The sequence below is a fragment of the Esox lucius genome, chromosome 3 (assembly GCF_011004845.1).
Source record: "Esox lucius isolate fEsoLuc1 chromosome 3, fEsoLuc1.pri, whole genome shotgun sequence".
Taxonomy (NCBI): domain Eukaryota; kingdom Metazoa; phylum Chordata; class Actinopteri; order Esociformes; family Esocidae; genus Esox; species Esox lucius.
The window spans coordinates 6,491,684-6,506,914 of record NC_047571.1 but is presented as its reverse complement, the minus strand read 5'-3'; the positions used below and the strand labels follow the sequence as shown (position 1 = coordinate 6,506,914).

Here is a 15,231-nt window from a genome sequence, read left to right as displayed (position 1 = left end):
TTGTTCAGAAAAGTATGTTTTTCACTGGCTTCTCATTTTGTCTTGCATGACAGGATGTGACACTTGATGTGCAACATGCAAGATGGAGCACACCTTTAAGCCAATAGTGCAATATAGAGGATGTGGGTATGGAATTCATCTATGTAGCGCGTGCACTGGTATTCAGTTTGTCACTTACCATCTTAGACTGGTATAAGACAAATTGTATTCAGCTGTACTTCCCTTTTTTGCGTGGTTTGTAATTTCAAAGACCGTTCCATTCAGGTTGTAACCGCACTGCATTGTGCAATCATACCTGCTCTTTCTGGCTCCTGACTAGCCATGCTCCGGTCAAGCTGCTGCTTATATGGAACCTGCGGGACGGGAGATGCCAGGGGAGAGGCGGAGGAGAGGAGAGACGACAGGAAGAAGGAAAGGAAACGGAGGCTGGATGCAGGGGGGGGGGGGGGGTTGGGGCACAGTCTGCGCTGTTGTTGTTGGGACGCCAAAGGTCTTGTCTAATGAGAGACTGTCTGGCTGGCAATAATTAACTCACGCTCACTGTGAACATCACATCCAAGCACCGGGAGGAGTCACCCTGTTGCCTCGGGCTTGTCGGACCCCTCCCGCGGACAGCATGTCTATATATTTGACTGTTACTTGTTTGACTGCGTCATGTTGTGATGTGTGATCACAGTAGCTGGTTGCCTTTGTTTTGTAGTTTTCTATCTACACTACCATTCAAGCATTTGGGGTCACTTAGAAATATCCTTGTTTTCATTAAATGGATATAAAAAGTCTACACACCCCTGTTAAAATGCCAGGTTTTCGTGATGTAAAAGAATGAGACAAAGATAAATCATGTCAGAACTTTTTCCACTGTTAATGTGACCTATTATGTGAAACCTTCGAGGGGGGAAAATAAAAAACTCACAATAACCTGGTTGCGTCTGCACAACCTTAAACTAATTATTTGTTGAACCTTTTGATTTAATTACAGCACTCAGTCTTTTTAGGTATGAGTCTATTAGAATGGCACATCTTGGCGTGGCAATATTTGCCCCCTATTTTTTGCAAAAGCGCTCCGAATCTGTCAGATTGCAATGACATCTACTGTGCACAGCCCTCTTCAGATCACCCCACATATGTTAAATTGGATTCAGGTCTGGCTTCTGGGTGGGCCATTCCAAAATGTTAATCTTCTTCTGGTGAAGAAATGCTTTTGTGGATTTGGATGTGTGCTTTGGGTCGTTGTTGTGCTCAAAGGTAAACTTCATCTTCATCTTTCTAACGAAAGCCTGAAGGTTTTGCCCCAAACATACCTTTTGGAATTACGGAATTAAGTTCAACCTTGGTTTCATCAGACCATAACAGATTTTCCAACGTGCTTTTGGGGGAATTGATGTTTGTTTTTGCAAACTTCAGACGGGCTTGGATGTTTTTCTTTGTAAGAAAAGGCTTCCGTCTTGCCACTCTACCCCTTAGCCCATTCATATGAAGAATACGGGAGATTGTTGTCACATGTAGCACACAGCCAGTACTTACCAGAAATTCCTGCAGTTCCTTTAATGTTGCTGTAGGCCTCTTTGAAGCCTCCCTGACCAGTTTTCTTCTTGTCTTTTCATCCATTTTGGAGGGACGTCCAGTTCTTGGTAATGTCTCTGTTGTGCCATTTTTTTTCCATTTGATGATGACTGTCACTGTGTTCCATGGTATGTCTAATTCTTTGGAAATTCTTTTGTACCCTTCTCCTGACTGATATCTTTCAACTATGAGATCCCTCTGATGCATTGGAAGCTCTCTGCGGACCATGGCTTTAGCTCTGAGATGCATCTGAGATGCAACTAAGAAAATGTCAGGACAATCCTACTAGAACAGCTGAACTTTATTTGTGATTAATCAGAGTCACTTTAAATGATGGCAGGTGTGTAATGACTTCTATTTAACATGAGTTTGAATGTGATTCTGAACACAGCAACATCCCCAGTTATAAGAGGGTGTGCTCACTTATGCATCCAGGTTATTGTAAGGTTTCCCCCTCGAAGATTTCCATTTGTTTTTCAATTTAATTGTTCACATTATAGGTCACATTAACAGTGGAAAACATTCTGACATGATTTATCTTTGTCTCATTCTTTTACACCAGGAAAACATGGCATTTTAACAGGGGTGTGTAGACTTTTTATATCCACTGTACTATTTAATGATGCTGCCAGTTGAGGACTTGTGAGGTGTCTGTTTCTCAAAGTTTGTCCCCTTGCTCAGTTGTGCACCGGTGCCTCCCAATCCTCTTTCTGTTCTGGTTAGAACCAGTTTGTGCTAATCTGTGAAAGGGAGTAGTACCACAGGTCAGCCATTTCTTAGCAATTTCTCGCATGGAATAGCCTTCATTTCCTTGAACAAGAAAAGTCTGATGATTTTCAGAATAACTTTATTTGTTTCTGGCTATTTTGAGCCTATGAACGAACCCATAATTTCTGATGCTCCAGATATTAAACTAGTCTAAAGAAGGCCAGTTTGACTGCTTCTTTAATCAGCATAACAGTTTTCAGCTGTGCTAACATAATTGCAAAAGGGTTTTCTAATGATCAATTAGCCTTTTAAAATGATCAACTTGGATTAGCAAACACAATATTCCATTGGAACACAGGACTGATGATTGCTGATAATGGGCCTCTGTAGGCCTATGTAGATATTTCATAAGAAATCAGCTGTTTCCAGTTACAATAGTAATTCATAGTAATGTCTACACTTTATGTCTGATCAATTTGTTGTTACAGTTTCAATTTGCAGTGGTCTCTTAACCATTCTGTTCTTCACTAAAAATCTTCCTTTTTGACTTTTTTGGAAAGAAAAGAAAAAGGTGAAGTGGTCTCTTAATTGTTCCAGAGCTGTATTTTAATGTACAAAAATGTTGCTTTTCTTTCAAAAAAAGGAAATGACCCCAAACCTTTGAACGGTAGTGCATGTATTTTACGTGTATGTATACGCACTGAAAATGTTTTTCTCTGGAAAATATTAAGACCCATCCACTTTCTTCCTGTTTCATAATTGATGACATTTATTTTCTTACCAACAATCTACACAAATACCTCACAATGACAAAGCGACGACACATTTGTTTATATTTGTGTCAAGTAATTTAAAGACCTGAAATATCTCATGTACTTAAGTATTCAGGCCCTTTGCCATGGCTCTTCTAATTGAGCTCAGGCAACACATCCTGTGTCTTCTGACCATCTTCGAGGTGTCCTTAGAGCTTGATTAGAGTCCACCTATGGTAATTTCAATTAATTTGACATGATATAGAAATTCATGTCGATATAAAAGTTGCACACCCAACAGTGCATGTCAGAGCAAAAACCATGCCATGAAGTCTGCGGACCTTTCTGTAGAGAATTGTGTCGAGGCATCGATCTGGGAAAGGTTATAAAAATAGACTACAACATTGAAAGCTGCAAGGAGCACAATGGACTCCATCATTGTGAAATGCCAGAAGTTTGGACCCACCAAAACTCTTCCTAGAGCTGGCCATCTGGCCAAACTGAGTAAATAGACAAGAAGGGCCTTGGTCAGGGAGGTAAACAAGGACCCAATGGCCACTCTAACAGAGTTCAGAGAACTGGCCAGAATGACCACCATCTCTGCAGCACTCCATCAATCAGGCCTCATTGTAGCGTGACTACATGGAAGCCTCACCTGAGGAAAAGGCGTATAACATGCTACCAAAAGGACTCTGAGAGCATGAGGACAAATACACTAGAATCAAACTCTTTGGCCTAATGGCCAAGCGCTATGTATGGCAAAAAAAATCACCTGGCTAATATCACCTCAGTGAGGCATGGTGGCAGGAGCATCATGTTATAGTGATGATTCTCATTGGCAGGGACTTGAATCAGGATTGATCGAGAAAGATAAACAAATTAATTTAGAGCACACAGTACTGGAGGGAAGATTCATCAATTACACAGCCAAGACAATGCTGGTGTGGCTTTGGGACAAGGTTGTGGATATCCTTGAATGGCCCAACCAAAGCTTGAATCTGTGAGGCGACCTGAAGGCTGCAGTTCATCAGCATTCCACATCTGACCTGATGGCGATTGAGAGGATCTACAAGGAAGAATAGGAGAAACTTCCTAAATCTCATGGTACAAATCTGGTAGAGGTCATCTCAAGAAAATTCTGAGCTATGACCACTGCAAGATGCCCTTGTTCAAAGTATTGAATAAAGGGTCTGAATACATATGTATGCAAGATATATATATTTTTTACTAAAAATAAATTGGCACACATTCCCAAAAACGAATTGCTTCATCATTATGGATTATTATGTGTAGATTGATGGCAAACATACATTCACATAATGGATTATTAGCTAAGTCTATTACACAAAATGTGGAGAAAGTGAAGGGGTCTGAATACCTTCCCGAATGCACAGTATCTGAGATTGAAACTCAACGTGTGACCGGCGGCTTGGCACACTTGTCCGGTCTGCACTGCATATGCTGAATGCTGGTGTAGCGTCTAGGGTGGAGCAGTGAGGCCACTTCAGCGGTTGTGGTTCAGTGGAATCGGCTCAGGGTCTCGTTATGAGTGTAGTCCAGGTGGTCACAACGTAACCACGTCATCTTGGTCGACAGGACCGACCATGGCGGACAAGGTGGCCGCACCCCTCTCCCTGGGTTCCCGAGCTGATTTTAGTTACCCGAGGAGCTAGAGAATCTCGGTCACATCCCCCATCACAAGCCGCGTGCTGTAATTATACGGGACTCTGCATAAATTATCCTGCATAAATTGACGAGAGCAAAGAATTACTGTGATAGATTAAAACACTAATTAGATGGACTATTGGATGGGTTTGGAGAACGGTGTGGTGTCCAGGGTTACGTCCAAAATGGCGACCCTATTCCCTACATAATGCACAGCGTCTGAACAGTCCTATGGGGACTGATCAAATGTAGAGTGCTCTGTAGGGAATAGGGTGCAATTTGGGATGTAGGCAAGCGCTCCCCAGGTTATTTGCATATCCTTCATCTGCTCGATATGTCAACAAAGAGAGCCTCTTCTCTGTTGGTGCTTTCACATGGAAAACAAAGTGAATGCAATTATGTATTTGTTCATTTTATGTAGCATTTTGTTCTTTATATATTAGTCCTTCATGAAATTCAATTAAACCTCATCAGTTTCTGTTGTTACAGAAGTGGAAGGTAGGCTTCAACATTAGTTTTATCTTAAAAGTTGTCAGAATATATGGAAATAATGTAATAATGTACTTCAAGTTCATTCTACAACTGGTAAATATGCTTGAACCAAATTTTGCAGGCCTTAATATTTAAATATACTGGATACCATATGTCATACCAGTGTAATTTACAAATGAATACGATTAACAAAAAAAAGCATATGATTAGACCTTCACAGTCCTAACATGGATGTTGACGTTTCCTTTAAACCTAGGCAATCTGTCTCCAGGTGTGTTCCAAACAGCTCTCTGGTCTCCATTTAGGGCATAGCATTGCAACGCAGACCGCCTCTCCGGAGTGACAGCTGCTCGTCTTGCCACGTCCTTCACACATTACGGTGCGAGAGTGATTGACAGCTCTGCCTCTCCCTTTCACAGTTCGCCAGAAGGATGCGGTGGAGAAGGAGGCCAAGGTGATCATACTGGAGGCTGGAGTCACCGATGTAAGTGCCCTTCTTTACATGGACCGCTCCTCAAATGGCAACTCGTTCTCTTTACGGTGCACTACACACTCATGGTGGAAAGTATTGCACTGTATTGGGATTAGGGTGCCATTTGGGAAGCAGCCGGGATCTTAGATCATAGTGCTTCCTTTGTGTTTTTCTTTAATAGGCGGCTACGTAAAAAAACATTTTGTTGAGGGTTTTGTTTAAAATGGCTGGAATTGAGGAAATTAACTATTTAGTGTTATGCACTTAACAATAGAGAGGTCTTCAATTTTCTTTAGCAAAGTTTAGTTTCGCTGGCTGGCTGGCTGGTTCCCTTGGGTTTGAATTACGGACATTAACATTCTCTGCCACCTCTCAATTATATACACTGTGGAGTGTCTCCTGTCTCTGCTATTGATTCAGAAGCAAGTGTGCTTCCTTGACTGTGTCACATTCACACCGTCAATCAAAATGGCAGCGATGAGCTCAACACGCCTGGTGAGAGACAGGGAGAGAGATAGAGAGAGAGAGACAGACCGGGGGAGAGAGGCAGAGAGAGAGAGAGAGACAGACCGGGGGAGAGAGGCAGAGAGAGAGAGAGAGACAGACCGGGGGAGAGAGGCAGAGAGAGAGAGAGAGACAGACCGGGGGAGAGAGGCAGAGAGAGAGAGAGAGACAGACCGGGGGAGAGAGGCAGAGAGAGAGAGAGAGAGACAGACCGGGGGAGAGAGGCAGAGAGAGAGAGAGAGACAGACCGGGGGAGAGAGGCAGAGAGAGAGAGAGAGACAGACCGGGGGAGAGAGGCAGAGAGAGAGAGAGAGACAGACCGGGGGAGAGAGGCAGAGAGAGAGAGAGAGACAGACCGGGGGAGAGAGGCAGAGAGAGAGAGAGAGACAGACCGGGGGAGAGAGGCAGAGAGAGAGAGAGAGACAGACCGGGGGAGAGAGGCAGAGAGAGAGAGAGAGACAGACCGGGGGAGAGAGGCAGAGAGAGAGAGAGAGACAGACCGGGGGAGAGAGGCAGAGAGAGAGAGAGAGACAGACCGGGGGAGAGAGGCAGAGAGAGAGAGAGAGACAGACCGGGGGAGAGAGGCAGAGAGAGAGAGAGAGACAGACCGGGGGAGAGAGGCAGAGAGAGAGAGAGAGAGAGAGACAGACCGGGGGAGAGAGGCAGAGAGAGAGAGAGAGAGAGACAGACCGGGGGAGAGAGGCAGAGAGAGAGAGAGAGAGAGACAGACCGGGGGAGAGAGGCAGAGAGAGAGAGAGAGACAGACCGGGGGAGAGAGGCAGAGAGAGAGAGAGAGACAGACCGGGGGAGAGAGGCAGAGAGAGAGAGAGAGACAGACCGGGGGAGAGAGGCAGAGAGAGAGAGAGAGACAGACCGGGGGAGAGAGGCAGAGAGAGAGAGAGAGACAGACCGGGGGAGAGAGGCAGAGAGAGAGAGAGAGACAGACCGGGGGAGAGAGGCAGAGAGAGAGAGAGAGACAGACCGGGGGAGAGAGGCAGAGAGAGAGAGAGAGACAGACCGGGGGAGAGAGGCAGAGAGAGAGAGAGAGACAGACCGGGGGAGAGAGGCAGAGAGAGAGAGAGAGACAGACCGGGGGAGAGAGGCAGAGAGAGAGAGAGAGACAGACCGGGGGAGAGAGGCAGAGAGAGAGAGAGAGACAGACCGGGGGAGAGAGGCAGAGAGAGAGAGAGAGACAGACCGGGGGAGAGAGGCAGAGAGAGAGAGAGAGACAGACCGGGGGAGAGAGGCAGAGAGAGAGAGAGAGACAGACCGGGGGAGAGAGGCAGAGAGAGACGGAGAGATAGACCGGGGAGAAAGACAGAGAGATAGAGAGACAGACCGGGGGAGAGAGGTAGAGAGAGAGAGAGAGAGAGAGACAGACCGGGGGAGAGAGGCAGAGAGAGACGGAGAGACAGACCGGGGGAGAGAGGCAGAGAGAGACGGAGAGACAGACCGGGGAGAAAGACAGAGAGATAGACCAGGGGAGAAAGACAGAGAGATAGAGAGACAGACCGGGGGAGAGAGGTAGAGAGAGACGGAGAGATGGAGAGATGGAGAGTGAGGAAGTGTAAGAGATAGAGACACAGAGAGGAAGTCAGAGAAAGATGAGTAATGATAAAGAGAGAGAGAGACTTTATGTTTAGAGAATTCAATACCTGAGCTGAAGAGCCTATCATCATCATCAGTTGAACTGCTCTTGTAACAGAGAAGAACTACATCCCTAATGGTAACCTATTCCCTATGCACTGCACTAGCCTGTGGGCTGTGATCAAAAGTAGTGTGCTGAGTAAGGAATTGGGTGCCATTTTAGAAATAAACAATGCCTATTGAGAAGCTGCATTTTGACTGGTGCAACAGCAGCCCTCTCCTTTGCTTATAGCCTAGCGTCAGGTACAGGGTCACTCCCATTTCACAAGATCTATTCTCCTGCAACCCAGGAATAGATGTCTACCACAATCAGACGGAATGTACTGGGTTAGGTGTCTGCCCACGCTCAAGATGTTTGAATTCGACTGTACGTTCAGTAACACCATGTGCCCAGGTGAAAGACCCAGAACACGTCAGACAGCAGTGGAATGCACGCGTGACTGGTGAGTGCTGCGTTTGTGTGTTCGGAATGCGCAGACATCGTGAAAAGTGAACGGACGATAAGGTTTATCGCGTCACGTCCGTCACATGTACTGGACATTGTCAATCAGGGAGTCCTACTGGGTGATGGCGGGGAGAGCATCCATTTTGTTTAGTATTTTTTTGAGTTTGAAGTTGAACATAAATACGCTTTTTATGTTTTGGCTCATTGAATTCATGCCGGTGGGTTTTCCGTCAATTCTATCTGCTGTGGATGAAATGGTGTCCTTTTGACCAGAGCCCTTTGGGGTCATTATCACGGGATAAAGGTATCATTGGTTTCCACACTCAGACATGGGTCCAATTATGAGTGGAGGAAGATAAAGAGTTTGGGCAGAACCCAAATTCTAATTGTCCTGGAGTAGCTACTGCTAATTCCATCCGGTCCCCTGTGATGCTACACTGCTTTGTTCAGGATGAATTGTTCTCCCTCCAATCTTTGCACAAAACTAGGTTTTAGATAGTGGAGTAAGGAATTAATCAAAGGCAGAACACAGGAGTGTGGTTAGATAGCCTCATATGACTATTTGAATTGAATCCAACAGCGGTGGCTGGAGCTCTCTCCTCCCAGACCGGCTTGTGTCCCAATCTGATTTCCCTATAGTGCACTACTTTTGACCAGGGACCTATGTTAAAGAAATAGTGCACTAAACCAAGAATAGGGTGGTGTTTTTGAAGCCCCTGACTGCAAAACTCTTCATAAAAGGATTAAAGCTCTCTGTTATGGCTTTAGCACTGTAAATACAAAAGGGTTAGGGATTTATTGTGTGGCTTCCACCTGGCGGACGTGTAATAATTGTTTGGATAGTAGAAAATGGACAAACATTGACATCATTTGAAATAAATATTGGTTATTTAAAGATAGGGTTGTTTACAGCCGTTGCTGTCACAGTGCAGGGCAGGTAGGACACAAGGCACAGAGCAGTAGAAGGGAATCATTCCTTTTAAGTTCTTTCTAACAACAAAAGATGTACACCACAAACTATAGCATGACTAGCATAAACAATGACTGACCAAGTAAAGATAAACAGGAGCAACTAAAATAGGGTCCTTAATCAGAGACAACAAGGTGCAGCTGCCTCTGATTGGGGAGAACAGAAAATAATAGCACAGAGATGCCTAGAGGCATCCCCATGGTCAGGCCCTGGCTGTGGCCCTCGGGTGCATAAAGCTGCCTAGATGTACCCCTGCCAGGATCTGACAGTGGCACATCGATTTCCAATCTAGCTCATGCCTAGATGCTTTATCGGAAAATGTGTTAATGCTGGATTGGAATATTAAGAACGATCCGTTCATTCGGTTGATTTGTTTATGACATAAAGACATTATCCCGGCTTAGGCATTAGAAAGAAAAAAATATTGGGACATCAGAGCGACGGTGAGGAAGATGTCCACAGCTAGTGGCAATTGATATTCCAATGTACTGATGTAACGCTGTAGCCTAATTATTGAGGTTATTGAAGTGCTAGGTTCCTTTGTAAACCCAAGTCACACCATCAGTGCAGGCTTCGATATGCCTGCATCCAAAAAAAGTAGTTCACTATTTAGGACAAAGAGTATCATTTGGAACACTCAGGAAAATGCTTGGATGAGACGGCAGAAATCTTAGTGGTCAAGCTTTTTCGGCAAGCAGCCAAGAACTCACTGGTTCAAATCCCTAAGCCCACATGGGAATTAATCTGTTGGTGTGACCTTGAGCAAAGCACTTGCCCCCTAATTGCTCCTTTAATTAAGTAGTTTGGGATGAAAGAGACTCCTAGAGGACAAAAATGTATAAATGTATGTCGCTCTGTTCGTTAGATGAGATGCTGCTTCTGTTCGCTGTGTGGCTGTTGTCCATAATTACTACGAATACTACAGCAAGATGGCTGTTCGATTTCAGAAGGATTTACTATAATCTCCATTACAATCATCATGTCTCTCTGTCTTTCTTCCTCTCTTTGCTGTGTTATCACAGTATTTCCCAGAACTGAACTGTAGCGTTTCTTGTTATCTTGTTGAAAATGACCCGAAGTCATTGCATTTCAGAAGGGCCTCACTGCTGGTTCCCTACTTGTTTCAGGTAATATTTGTATTGTTTCTATTAAATGTTATAGTAGCTGCTATATTCATGTAGGGTCACATTTTCTGTCCACTAAACAGCACAGAAGACAACAATCGCAATTCTCTGTTTTTATTATTGGTTGGGAGGGGAATGTGGGGAGGGGGAGGGAGTGAAGGAGCAGCAGTAAGGGAAGCAGTGTGAGCTCAGTCCTGACCTTTAGAGCAGGTGGTTCCCGGGGCTTTTCCGGTCGGAGGTATGAAGAAACAGTTTGCAATCATCAACTCCTCTACCCCGGCTCTGTGCAAGCATTAGGCGTCATTATGTGACGCCGGATGGGATCTCATCAGACTCCTTCCACGGAAAAACATCCGGCAAATGAAAGCTTCAGGTGGAAGGTGACAGGGAGGAATTGAGATGGGAGGAAGTGATTGCAAAATGAAATGCTAAAAGTAAATGCGTTTTTAAGGGCTTCACTATGAAGGCGTATATTGACAGAACATTCACATGTGTACATATAGGCCAAAGCGGAATTCAGCAGCATTTGTATATTATCTTATGTAACCAAATGACATGATTATGCTTTCTTATGACTTTTCCTGTACATCTACACTACTGTTCAAACATTTTGGGGTCACTTAGAAATGTCCTTGTTTTTGAAAGAAAAGCAAAGGCTTAAAATGTTCAGAAACAAAGAACTTTCCTCTGAAAATCATCTGTGTATTCCTGTTCTGAGAAATGAAGGTGAGAAATTGCTAAGAAACTGAGGATCTTGCACTGTGTACTACTCCCTTCACAGAACAGCGCAAACTGTCTCTAACCAGAATAGAAAGAGGAGTGGGAGGCCCCAGGGCACAATTTAGCAAGAGGACAAATACATTAGACTGTCTAGTTTGAGAAACAGATGCCTCACAGGTCCCATCATTAAATAGTACCCACAAAACACCAGTCTCAATGTCAACAGTCAGGGGCGGACTGAAACAATTATTCAGGCTGGGAATTTGACTCCGTCCCAGGCCACCCTCTTTACGCAAACCACCAGACTGCTCATTTTGTAGACTAACCCTATTTGTTGATGTAACAGGTACCAAACTAGTTATACATTTGGCCACTATGTTCATCTGGGAAGAAAGTGATCCACATTATGGGAAGAAAGTTATGCCCTTAATGTGGAACTTTCTTCCCAGGTGAACATAGTGGCCAAATTGACACACAGTGTGTGTGTATTAACTATTGTTTTTGACTGACCTGGTCCCTTACTGGCAAACATGTCACTTATTTTGCAGCATTTAGCTGCGTCTGTGGCAAGCCACTTTCTCTTTTTTATTCTCTCCCTCTCTGCACCCCCTTTCCTTTTCTGAGCGCCCATTTCGCCGTGCGCCTTGTTATCAGTAGAGAAGCAGGTAGAAGGTTGCTATGTGCGTCGCGGAGAGACCTGATGTCATTTTTGGCTAGCCCTCATGCGGGGATACTGCAGCGAAAGAGTGTCTCGCCCAATGCAACGGCCTGTCTGCTGCTGTCAACAGTGAAGAGGTGTCTCCGGGATGCTGGGCTTCTAGGCAGAGTTGCAGTTGCATATTTCAGGCTGGCCAATCAAAAGAAAAGATTAAGATGGGCAAAAGAACACAGACACTGAACAGAGGAAGTTTGGAAAAAGTGTTATGGACAGATTAAATGTAAGTATGAGGTGTTAAGATCACAAAGAACATTTGTCAGACATGACCAAATGAAAAGATGCTGGAGGAGTGCTTGACGCCATCTGTCAAGCATGGTGGAAGCAATGTGATAGTCTGGGGGTGCTTTGGTTTTGTGGGAGATTTGTCCAGGGTTAATGGGATCTTGAAGAAGGAAGGCTATCACTCCATTTTGCAACGCCATGCCATACCCTGTGGACGGCGCTTTATTGATATCAATTTCCTTCTACAAAAGGACAATGATCCAAATCACAGCTCCAAACTATGTAAGAACTATTTAGGAAAGAAGCAGTCAGCTGGTATTCTGTCTATAATGGACTGTCCCCAGATCTCAACAGTATTGAGCTGTTGTGGGAGCAGCTTGACCGTATGGTACGTAAGAAGTGACATCAAGCCAATCCTTGTGAGAGGTGCTTCAGGAAGCATGAAATCTCTTCAGATTACCTCAGTATATTGACAACTAGAATGCCAAAGGTCTGCAAGGTGGTAGTTTCTGGAAATAGAGGATTCTTTGACTAATGCAATTATTATTTCAATTAAAAATCATTATTTCTAACCTTGCCAATGACTATATTTCCTATTCATTTTGCTATATTTCCTATTCAAACTTATTCAATTGTATGTTTTCATGGAAAACTATGTAGTGTACAGTAGTGTATGTCTCAGCAACAGGGGCTCATCGGGTTGGCTTCTGTGTGCTTACCCCACCCCACTGGCTCCACCCTCTCCCTGCACCAAACAACCTCACTGGCTCCACCCTCTCCCTGCTCCACCCAACCACACTGGCTCCACCCTCTCCCTGCTCCGAACAATTTCACTGGCTCCACCCTCTCCCTGCTCCAAACAACCACACTGGCTCCACCCTCTCCCTGCTCCACCCAACCACACTGGCTCCACCCTCTCCCTGCTCCAAACAACCTCACTGGCTCCACCCTCTCCCTACTCCAACCAACCCCACTGGCTCCACCCTCTCCCTGCTCCACCCAACCACACTGGCTCCACCCTCTCCCTACTCCAACCAACCTCACTGGCTCCACCCTCTCCCTGCTCCACCCAACCACACTGGCTCCACCCTCTCCCTGCTCCGAACAATTTCACTGGCTCCACCCTCTCCCTGCTCCAAACAACCACACTGGCTCCACCCTCTCCCTGCTCCACCCAACCACACTGGCTCCACCCTCTCCCTGCTCCAAACAACCTCACTGGCTCCACCCTCTCCCTACTCCAACCAACCTCACTGGCTCCACCCTCTCCCTGCTCCACCCAACCACACTGGCTCCACCCTCTCCCTGCTCCGAACAATTTCACTGGCTCCACCCTCTCCCTGCTCCAAACAACCACACTGGCTCCACCCTCTCCCTGCTCCACCCAACCACACTGGCTCCACCCTCTCCCTGCTCCAAACAACCTCACTGGCTCCACCCTCTCCCTACTCCAACCACCCCCACTGGCTCCACCCTCTCCCTGCTCCACCCAACCACACTGGCTCCACCCTCTCCCTACTCCAACCAACCCCACTGGCTCCACCCTCTCCCTGCTCCACCCAACCACACTGGCTCCTCCTTCTCCCTGCTCCCCCCAACCCCACTGACTCTGTCTCCTATTACAGTAAGTAATATCGCAACAATGTGATAGACAGGGTTCATGAGGCTTGTTTATTTTGTTAGCATTGAAGAGCATTCGACGGATGTCATATAAAATATGATCATATTGAAACCAAATGATCCTTCCCATCCTGTGAGAGGGTAACGTTTCACATTCCACATGAGGATACAGACTCATTCAAGACATTGGACAATGTGCTCAATGACCCGTGGACGCAATGGTAATCTGGCAATGTTGTCTTCCAATCAAAATTGCATTGACATTCAAATAAAACCACATAAAGATTGCATCCATCCAGGTAAAGCTGCGTTCTCGTTCAGTTCAAAGGACGGGATACAGGAAGACAATCTAAACAGTGGAGCAGGGCTTATATCCCAAACGGCATTCTATTCCCAATGTAGGGCTCCACTTCTGATTAGGGTAGTTCACTGTAAAAGGATTAGGATGCCGTTTAGGGCGCATTCTCTCTGTATTGCTAACCGCCTCAGCAAACAAGCTGTCAATCCTCAGAGACTGGAGACCAGAGGGAAATTACAGAAGGACATCCAGCAATTACTGTCTGATAATGGGAATAAATTAATATCTGTTATTAACAGTCAATGGCACCATGAACAAACAAACAAACAATGTCTTTGTCATGCAGAGCCATGTTATCCCAAAACAGCTTATGACTCCACTGCCACGCAAAGCCATGCCATTACAATCTTACAAGACGTGCGTCCCATAAGGCTCCGGTCCAAAGCCATGCCATTACAGTGTTACAAGACGTGCGTCCCATAAGGCTCCGGTCCAAAGCCATGCCATTACAGTGTTACAAGACGTGCGTCCAATAAGGCTCCGGTCCAAAGCCATGCCATTACAGTGTTACAAGACGTGCGTCCAATAAGGCTCCGGTCCAAAGCCATGCCATTACAGTGTAACAAGACGTGTGTCCCATAAGGCTCCGGTCCAAAGCCATGCCGTTACAGTGTAACAAGACGTGCGTCCAATAAGGCTCCGGTCCAAAGCCATGCCATTACAGTGTTGCAAGACGTGCATCCCATAAGACTCTGGTCCAAAGCCATGATGTTACAGTGTAACAAGACGTGCGTCCAATAAGGCTCCGGTCCAAAGCCATGCCATTACAGTGTTGCAAGACGTGCTCCGGTCCAAAGCCATGCCATTACAGTGTTACCAGACATGCGTCCCATAATGCTCCGGTCCAAAGCCATGCCATTACAGTGTTACCAGACGTGCATCCCATAAGGCTCCGGTCCAAAGCCATGCCATTACAGTGTTACAAGACATATGTCCCATAAGGCTCTGGTCCAAAGCCATGCCATTACAGTGTTACAAGACGTGCGTCCCATAAGACTCCGGTCCAAAGCCATGCCGTTACAGTTATACAAGATGTGTGTCCCATAAGGCTCCGGTCCAAAGCCATGCCATTACAGTGTTACAAGACGTGCGTCCCATAATGCTCCGGTCCAAAGCCATGCCATTACAGTGTTACAAGACGTGCGTCCCATAAGGCTCCGGTCCAAAGCCGTGTAGTTAGGGGCCTCATGGGTGGAGGGGTGGTCTAAGGCGCTCTTCCAAGCGGGCCACTGCAGTCTAGGTTTGAGAGAT

At 45.8% G+C, this 15,231-nt stretch overlaps 1 protein-coding gene across 4 annotated transcripts in view; it reads left to right on the top strand.

The window, feature by feature from the left end:
• LOC105018340 (receptor-type tyrosine-protein phosphatase N2) overlaps nt 1-15,231 on the top strand; it is a 157,632-nt gene that overhangs the window by 99,660 nt on the left and 42,741 nt on the right. For all 4 annotated transcript variants that reach the window (XM_013139367.3, XM_034290981.1, XM_013139364.3 and 1 more), the window contains one exon: nt 5,600-5,664. In XM_013139367.3, the coding sequence (XP_012994821.2) occupies nt 5,600-5,664 (65 nt within the window). The remainder of the gene's footprint in view (nt 1-5,599; nt 5,665-15,231) is intronic.